The sequence below is a fragment of the Saccoglossus kowalevskii genome, chromosome 22 (genome assembly GCF_978046115.1).
Source record: "Saccoglossus kowalevskii chromosome 22, keSacKowa6.1, whole genome shotgun sequence".
NCBI classification, from domain to species: domain Eukaryota; kingdom Metazoa; phylum Hemichordata; class Enteropneusta; family Harrimaniidae; genus Saccoglossus; species Saccoglossus kowalevskii.
In genome coordinates, this window is record NC_140662.1 from 4054928 (window position 1) to 4065158 (window position 10231).

The 10231-nt window shown below is 32.9% G+C and overlaps 1 protein-coding gene across 1 annotated transcript; it reads right to left on the reverse strand.

The window, feature by feature from the left end:
* Window positions 1–417: 417 nt before the first annotated feature.
* Window positions 418–2461, reverse strand: LOC144351904 (uncharacterized). The gene is made up of 5 exons (XM_085496014.1): window positions 2421–2461; window positions 2115–2241; window positions 1940–1981; window positions 1143–1355; window positions 418–994 (listed from the first exon to the last, which is right to left on the reverse strand). The coding sequence occupies exons 1-5, from the start codon at window positions 2456–2458 to the stop codon at window positions 977–979; spliced, it is 438 nt and encodes a 145-aa protein (XP_085352140.1). The 5' UTR covers window positions 2459–2461; the 3' UTR covers window positions 418–976.
* Between the last annotated feature and the right edge of the window lie 7770 nt (window positions 2462–10231).

The following is a 10231-nucleotide window of genomic DNA, read 5'->3' on the forward strand; positions in this document are numbered from 1 at the left end:
TTGATAAAATATCTGTCGATTTTATCATTATGGTATCTAAAATGTGTTTCTTCTTAATCTTCTTAATCGTGATTGTGCAGTAACACAGATTATTCGATAATTTTCAGATAACTCATTGATATTTTATACGTATTATTACCAAACGAAAAGCAAATAATACACAAATCTATAGAATGAAACCAGTTTCCGGATTGGTACTCAATTTTTAAACGATTAATATAAAGGAACAATTTTACGATAATCTTCTTAGTTATTTTGGTGATATATTGTTTGGCGTACGCAAAAACAGAGTAATAAGAAACTGGTCATTAAGTAATATGTGCATCATTTCTGCTTTTCATTGACATACAATCATTAAGATTAAAATATTATTTAATTAATTATATCAATACATGTGAACATACGATACACAAATAATATATTACAATTAAGCACATGTGTAATTGAATTATTGTGAATGTAATGAATGATGTGTCATGTCACATGACATTCATTTTGTACAGTTAAAGGATTCTTTATGATTATAATTAACTAAAAAACTATCAATTACAAATGACAATATTTAGGGAATAACGATTTAACATTAAAATATTATACTTATATCAGCGAGAATCATTGCTTGACAAGGTTGAAATATCTCGTAATGGTATAAATAATTATTATTTTGCGTTTTAATTAACAAATCCAGATTCTGAAAGATAAAGTATAATGCAGTCAAAGAATCTACATGTGTTAACAATGATCAGTGTTTTTTACTTAAAAAGTTTTTTTTTTATTCTCAAGCCAATATGCACCTCTACTTTCACACTCATCGTCTAACCGTCCATTGTGGGCTAATTGTCTAAACTATCTACCAAACCTCTCTGGAGAAACTAGGGCAATGATTTTGGAATGACTTGAAAGTAATACGAACGAACGTGTTGTCCTGTAGTTTTCTATACATCTTCCCGGTGCCGATATACATAGATGGTATAGATTACTTCTTCGCTGTCGCCTAAAAAATATAAAGTAAACATAATAAGTAATGTACAAAGGTCACACTACATCAAAAGCACATTACATTCAGTGGACATTATAGCCACAGCATATCACAAAAATACGTGACACATAAAACATGCGATCATTTTAACACAATATATTACCAGTGTAAATATTTTGTTTATTGCATCTCCTCTATGCTTTTTTTCCAGGGCTTGTTGCTGTTTCCGTTTCTTGATTTCTAGCGCTTTAATTGATGAGCACTGCGTTATACGTCTTCTCATATCGGCTCGTATCTGATCTACATGTTTTACTTCTTCCAAGGCATTATTGTATAGCTCTCCGCCACACAGACGTATTCTAACAGCAACCAACAACTGCGAATGTGTAAGCAGGTCATACCATTAATCGTTGAAAACATTGCAATACTATATAATATTATATATAAAGAAACAGGCGGAAGTTATTCAATAATTAATTGTAGTAATTTGTCAATTAACGCGTTTCCTCGAATGGTAGTTTGTTTTTCTATTTGTATTGCATGGCCATCGTTTTGTGGATACTACAGCCCATTTCGCCAAGAGTATTAAAAATTTCTATGAATAAGTAGAATCCCAGATGATAACCATTTTATCACATGACCAATTTCAAATGTCATTTGACGGAACTATGTTCAGTGTTATAAGGAATGACGTCTAATGTCCTTGATGATGCAAATTTGCCACAAAAGCCACAACTATCGCTATCATATATCGAAGAAAATGATATATTTACGAGTGCCACTGTACAATTACAATAATTATCGTTATTCAGACTGAAATGCTCGTTGTGTAAGGTAAAAACCGTAACTTTTCAATATCAGCTAGTAATATTTCACTCTAAACGTCACAGCTGAGAATTTTATGCACCATGGTCATGTAATGGTTATAAAAATAACATTCCAGGAAGAGAAGTTCATTACCTCTACATTTGTCGCACACAATGCCAAAAATACCACTGATCCCTGCAATAGATATACAATTATTATTATGTTGAAATCGTAGTGCTGTAAACAGTGCGATATACGTGAATACGAACAATCTCATTCATCCAGTCAGTATTGATTCACAACACTTTGAAAAACTGTAATTACGTACCTCAAACATTATTGCCAAGGCGAACATATACTCAACAAGTAAATTATTTGTTGTAATTGCAATTATATGTATTGTCCAATTACTCATCAGCGCCAACTTCAGCAAAAACAGTGATTGAATTTCCTCCCTGAAAAAGGAACAATATTCTGATTTGAAACAAATGTCGTGTCGTCGTGAGTTTTAGTTTATTTGTCTGTGTATATCTAAATGTTTCATAGATTGTGTATCACTGAGACACTGAATTGCGCTATTCCCTGGACTGGTGTGACTTATGCCTTATTGAACCTTGATTTATGTTTTACTCACCATATTTGTAAGGATTCCACTACTTCGTACTTCATCATCGCTTGCTCATAACCATGAATTAATTTACATATAATTATACAAGACACCTGTGTGCAAAAGTATGTGCAGCAGAAATGAATAAAACAAATTACACTGATTTCACAAAGACTTCATATCATAAACGAACATCTGAATTCAGATTTAATTTACGTCATTGTGTTAATTCACAGATGAATGTAGTACATTACAAGACACCACCTCGAATTAAATAATGTACACAAATGTAGCGTGAACGTCAAGACACTTACCAAGTATAAAACCAATGCAAAGGACGCTATGGCATATATATATTTACCCTCAAGGGATTCGAGACATCTGGATTATAACGATAAAGTTGCTTGATTAATATGTGTTCACGCACTGACATATTCTGTTCTTGCATGACGGTGGTAATAATTTATTATAGTTTATTAAGTAAGTGTATTCATTTATAGTGGTAGCCAAATTCAGTCTTTTTATTTAAATAATTATAATACATACAATATTAATATCATTATATATACTCACCTTGATTCTGAACTTATGTCTAACCCGTTATTCCCAGTGCATTCGACACAAAAAACAATTATAATTATAGAAGCAGGCCATCCAGTAGTCAGATATATTATCCTAAATGATGGAACATTCATATTGCATTGTAGAAAATTAACTTTTTGGTTATACATTATAAGATATATGAATAGATCGTTCCGTAAACAAACAATCGTCGTTAATTATCAATGATTTGTCTCTGAGTGTGCATGCACTTTTTAGCAGTTTAGCAAAGAGGGGACTTGAGGAATACCTTATTTTTTACTCATTTTACGTTTTATTGAGGTCGCAAATGGTGGATACAAATATGTTATTCGAGTGTGTTACACTAATAAAAACATAAATTCTTCAAAATTAATAAACTATCAAAGTGTGACTTACGTGTGTGTACATTTTATACATACCTTGCTAACTTGCTCTTCAGTATATAATAACGCATACGAAGTAACTCTTGTACGGCAAGGTTTAATATCCATGTGGCGCTCGTCAATAGTGCCATGTACCAGAATATAGACAATATCTTGCACCCATGCTGTTAGACATGTACATTATAAGAAATGTGTTGTTAATGTGCTGCAGATTGTAAAATAAACAACAAATCAAAACCAAACTACTAGTATTAATCCCCTACCACTGTGTTGGATGGCGTCATATATTATCTACGTGTCCGTAGGTGACACGTTTTCCTTAATAAAATAAGATGCTGATTAAAAAAACAAACCTTGCTAGGCTGCAGATTAATGTTCACAAGGACAGTCACTGGTAGTATTACCAGGGATACGATCACATTTCCCAGAACAAAGTATCGATCTGTTGATAAACTTTAAATAGATAAATAACTTTTAATATTTAATTAAACAATTTATTAAATATCATTTGCATAATGTACATTCATATCTGATATTACACAAACCAGCTTCTTAAATTGTGAAAAGTTGGTCATACATGAGATACTGGGCCAATTGAAACAGTTAAAGCACTGTTCGTGCATATTGAACACAGCCACAGTAGAGTACTTACCGTGAAATGCACACAAAGAAAAACGAAATCACCATCAGTAAAAGAGCGAGAAAGGACACAATTTGCATAACAACGTCGCGTCCGGCTTCTATAAATGGCTATAAAAATAGAAAATGTCATGTAATACATGTTTTATTGTCGTAATGTGATGTTAGTATTGTACAATAGTTTCTATGAAAAAAAATGAGACGACTACTTACAACTGGTCCTTTTCCCATAGCAGTTATTACAGCAAGATTACCAAGGTGCTGACATTTACAAACAGTAATGTCATCGTTTATGATACGATCAACCCAACACCAATCTGTACTCCAAATCCTGATTAAGATAAATCGAATATCTCAATTAGAACTTAACGACCTGGTGTAAAAAGTCGACGATAATGCAGTACTTTCTTCAAACACGCTAGGACATGCCTTTGTGATGTATAGTGTAAAATAACCATGACTGGATATCAGCGCAATGCAAACAAGCAACCACTCACCCTGTGTTGTCGTCGTATACCATAGATACACATTTCGGATCATACCCAGCCTATTCATATGATAATAACATTAAAATAAGTCCGGAAGTTAGCAGGATAGATGTCATTTCACAGCTAATATTGATAAAAAGGTTTTCAACACAGCAAATAAAGAAACACAGGACGGGATAAAAATACAGTAATAAATATATTGGAACAAATATAATTAACCCTAATGCACTACACAACGGTAATTGATTTGTAGCTAATTCCAAAGAAGGAGAAAGTAAAATTAGAATATATCACAGTATATATTAGGTCAACATTGCAAGCGGCAAAATCATCCCTTGCTCTTTATCTTCAATGAATTTGCATAATGCATATATGATTATTAAGTACATGACAACATTTATTTCAGAAAGGTTAAGGGGGCTGGTATTGGTATGATTTTGGTAACTAGAATAATATCAATATAATACTCTACACCCACTTGGCCGAATAAATAATAATAATGTTAATCTAGCCATTGTAAGTATACATTCACTTCACGCTATTTCATACTGTTTTTTTTTTTGGGGGGGTGGTGGTGCTGTATTGGGAAGTATTTCAAATTCCAGTATCCCACTCCGAGAATTCGAGTTTTCTATTATGGTAAGATGATATCATTTGTGATAACAGATATTTGAATTGGCATGTCCACTTGTAATTGTGAGTGCGTATTTACAACAGGTTATTACTTGTTTTTTTTTATAGAAATAATGGGATGTGGCGTAAAGGGGAACGCTTTTGCTTAATGTGGCGGGGCGCATTTGCCGAGTTGTGATAATCAAATCTTGTGTTTCCTACGTATATATTCGTATATGAGCCTTTAACTTCGATTGGGGTGCATCATGTGCTATTATCCAATAAAATGCGAATCGCATGTACAGAACATCACAAAATAGTTGTTAATAAGTAGTAGAAAAATATACCTTCTGGTGGGCAAAATTCAATGCCATCGATTCATCTAGTTTTGTTTTTTCACTCCCATCTTTTTCAAATAATCTCACGGAGACAACTTTAGAATTGACCATCTCTACTTTACGTGTAGCTGTGACTGACGTTACCCACTGTTTTTTATTGGATCTAAATAACGTTATAAGGTAGATATATACAAGTGTAATATATGATTATTATTGATGTAACATTATTATGCAGCGTTCAATAACAACCAACTCACCTTCTCCCAATCTCTAGCGGTGGTAACAGTATGTCTCCAGGGTTTCGGTAAACAAACTTAATACAACTCAGTGGTCCTAAATGAAGGAAAGGTACAACAATAGTAGCTTGCCTTCAAATTATTCGACATGTTACAATCTCACAACTTTCAAAGAAATATCACAAGACAACAATAAAAAATGTTGCCTTTTTTTGCTAATATGATCAATATATATTCTAGAAAAGTGTTCCGAACTGAGACATTACCATTGCCCTAATGTTTTTGAATTTTTAAATGTACTTGAATTCCGGTTTTACTAAAAACGAAAAAGAATAATGTGCAAACGCGTGGCATTTTCAGAAGATTGTCACATGATTGTTCCTCTCCTGTACATACCAAAATGATCAATTGCACGACACATGACGTGAAGGTTAACAGGATCGTAATTTTCTTTTGTGATGGTTTTGTGCTGTCCCACCAATATTCAAACATTTTTGTCTACATTTTTGGCCATTCTTTTCATAAAATATTACCCAGGCAATGAAATGTTGGCTAAATTTATAGTATTTTGAGACCATTACTTTCCAAGTTATACTGTCCATTGTCCTTATTTTGCCTAACCTAAATAATCCAATTATAAATTGTACGGCACATATTGTGCTTTATTTTGTCCAGAAGAACAAAACAGCACAAAACATAACACGTTTCAAGTTCAGCAGCATAAATAAACAGACATACATTACAATATATATAGTCAAATCAATGACAGAATGATATATAAACCTCAAAGTAAACAACCAGAGTGTTTAAAAAAAAACATATTTCGTGCTACATATTACGCAATTGCTGTTTATTTTGAGGTTTGGTCGATAGTAAAAATATATTCTGTGTATGTACACCCACACACCCAAGCATATCGAATGAGTTTAAAAATGTATACCCACTAGGTAGGAGGGAGTGGTATAACGTTGTGAGGCTGTGACAAATTAATGACGGCAAATTTTAAATTAGATACTTTGCATACTGTCTAGTAAAACAATTCGAGTCACGTTCAAGTACAAGTTTAAATATTTAAAAATGACACGAATAAAGCATATTATTGGAAATTCACCATACTTTACAATGGGTGTTGTATCCTAATAATGGAAATATCAGGGAGTATTAGTAGTACAATTTTGTTAATCAAAATCAAACTACGTGCATGGAAAACTAAACGATATTTCCAAATTCTCACAATTGTTTGCTACAGTAAAAACAACCAATATTCTGGCAATTATAGCAAACACTTGTTAACTTTAACTTGAGTTAAACAAATAATATCTATGAATACTGATGTAGTGCTTTTGTACTGTTTATAGCATATTTACGTAGTAATTACCTGTTTCATTCTCATTTGTAAAATGCTGAGACAGCTCTATGCTGGTGCTATTAATGGTGTCATGTACAGATCGCTTTTTATCAGATGATCTACCAATAAACTCAGAAGTCATGTCTGTAATGTAAATGATACAAGAGAAAACAGTGCATTTTTGTGCACTCGTTTTCCTACATCTAGCCGATGAATGAACGACCGAAAAAACGAACGAACAAACAAACAAACAAATGAACGAATGAACGAATGAATGAGTGAGTGAATGAATGAATGAATGAATGAATGAATGAATGAATGCCTATCTGAAGTCAGGTATAACTGTACGAATAAACTCTTCATTTACCACAATGTTTAAACATCGTGTACACAAGAAATTAAGTAACTGTAATAGTTATCATAGACAATTGTTACACAAAAAACACGCATAATAATCAGCTTATTTACCAATGTTCTCTGTTTCTTCATAAATAGTGTCACCTGTCTGCCTTATCAGTTCATGTACGGATTTGCCAAAAATGTCTATGGCTTGAAAAACCTGCAGCACTCCTTTATGAGGCCCATGAATCTGGAAGACAAAACAGCATAATTTAGACAATCAAAGAGCCGATTAACAAGGGCGAATATAAAACACGTTGTAACTTCATACAACCCAATCTTTAATGGACAATCAAATTCACGCATTGCAGGTATATATATTCCAAAGTGTACCTGACATTATCAAATGTACTATGTCGAGGAATTTATGGCAATAACCTGTCAAGGGACTACGATACGCGGCAATAATTATGAGCCGAAAATTGTGGCATGCTCTTACTAGTTGAATATCTTATAGAAGGGAAGACTGTGGCTTTGTAGCATTTTTGCTTTCTGATTTTTAGTTGAGTTTGCGGTTATGCAAATCGTCTATAGGTGATGGAATCGTGGATTTTGATTATAAATTTTGAATTTGGGCGGCCGACTCGGCATAACAGTCAGTCGCGCGGATTGATATATAACATACTTGTGACATGGCCAATGTTGATATAATAATAACGACTAAGAATTTGATAGAATTTTTAAATTTATATATGGCAATCAGAACACGCTCAGGTAATGATTTAAACATAAAACCCGAACTTGTTATTAAAATGTGTAAAGTGGTTTGTACAAAATAGTTGAGTGTTATTATAATATTCTGTGAATATAAACAATCGATTGTGAGGATTCTTATTTCAAAATTAGACCATGAAGCACAATCAGTCAATATTTAATTAAAATTACAGTCGTGGATAAGGATGTACACGAATAGATAGAAATGTCCGCATTTTCGGTCGTTAATTGTAGACCCAGAAAACAGTGATTTGGTATATTCTATCGTTGTTTTAAAAACTGCGATGGAATTAGAATACTGAGATGTGGACAATTTCATCAGGTGCGGGGATGGATGAAGCTAACGATATTACCGTTGACATTTTCAGGGGGTACATTTCTGCTGGTTGTAGTCATGTTGCCCGTTATGTAGACCGCCTAAGCTGTTAGTTATTGAGTGGTGCTTCCAGCGAAATCAAAACAATCGTGACTTCTTACATCTCATATTGCTATCGTCTGTGGCGAAGACCGCGATGGTGACCTTTCAAAAGCTAGCGTACACCGACTGACTCGCACAAATTGCATTGAAGTTTATGGATAACCATTTTAAATACATGCACCTAATTAAGAAACAATATGTTTTGCAATAAAATACGTTGAAACCAATGCAATCGATTTGTTCTGTTTCTAGAACAATCTTAAAAGTTATGTAGGACACAAGAATAAAATATCACCAATTACGTTACTGATATTTTCATTTGAACCACTGCAGTAACGCGGTATATGTGTACTCTCGTAATAGAAATTAGCGCATAATACACTGCATGTTGACATTACCTAAATCACAACTACAATAATAAGGTTGAAATATCTACCAGTGATCCGATAACTTACATTATGAATGGCTTTCCACATATTCTCCATGTCGTCATCTAACACTTTGCTGGTCAATTGTAAGAAACCCTGGGGTATTAAATTATGCAAAAAAGAAATACGTAAATAAATATGCGTAAAACTTCGTTATATAAGTGTAGTACTACAATGCAAAGTGAACTTTCCATATAATGTTATCATATTATTCTTGTTGAATCAAAATATTTGTTTTATGGGCAATTATTGCAAACAAGTGTTATCCTCCCTTGCAATACATACAACTGTCAATCATTCAAATTCAATCTGATCCACTAAATATATTAAAGAGACCGTTTTTGAACAAGAGATATCTGATGAGACATCATGGGAAAACTGCGAGAAACGCTTGACAAGCTGTAAATATTATGTATTGTTCTAAGATTTCAGATCAAATGGTCGTAGTTTTTCATTTAATACATGTCTTGATTGAAATCATTTGAAAAATACGAACATGATTTTGTTAAAGGTGCAACAATAATATCGGTGTTTGCAGTGTAAGGAAACAAGACAAAAGGATATATAAATGTAAGAAACTTTAGAGAATTGCACATTCTAGTTAGAAATTTTAGAGAATTGCAATTTCTAGTTAGACTAGAATTGGAATAGGATCAAGGGAAAAAAAACATGTACATATAAAGAAAAAACAGCACTTTTATGAAACTTGACCATGATTTGTGAACAAAATTGGATAACATACAATACAATACTTGAACTTGAGAATCATTCAAATTCTAATCCACTCAATATATTAATAATATCATTCTTGAACAAGAGATATCTGGTGGGATATTTTGAGCAAAACCCCAGAAACGTTTGACAGACATATGCATTTATATATATTTTCTTTAATTGATTTGCTAATTTTAGATTTTCATTGGCTACTGGTCTTTATCAAAAGCTTTTTTGTAAAATATGAAAACAATTAATATGGCAAGTTAAAGAAAGAGATATGTTAGAAACTTGACGGTATTGCATTGGGTATAATATGGTGCAGTTGAATTAGATTAGCATTCTAACAGGGTCACGGAAAAGGAAAAAAAACAATGCAACATTTATCCAAGACTGTTGAGACAAAAGTTTGTGAATAAACGTGAAAATAATAATACCTCAATATAATGCCTCTTTATTCCCTCTGGTGCAGTGAAAGCCAGTGGGTTCATACCAGCGATATCCGTAAGAATTGATGCCGTCAAAAGTATATCACCACC

What these genes read in the sequence shown, in the direction of transcription:
- LOC144351904 (XM_085496014.1), bottom strand. Translation starts at nt 2,458, where the DNA reads ATGATGAAGTACGAAGTAGTGGAATCCTTACAAATATG. An exon ending in GTGGAATCCTTACAAATATG is followed by an intron (nt 2,242 to 2,420) that starts GTGAGTAAAACA and finishes TTCCTTTTTCAG; the next exon opens with GGAGGAAATTCAATCACTGT. An exon ending in CCTTGGCAATAATGTTTGAG is followed by an intron (nt 1,982 to 2,114) that starts GTACGTAATTAC and finishes TATCTATTGCAG; the next exon opens with GGATCAGTGGTATTTTTGGC.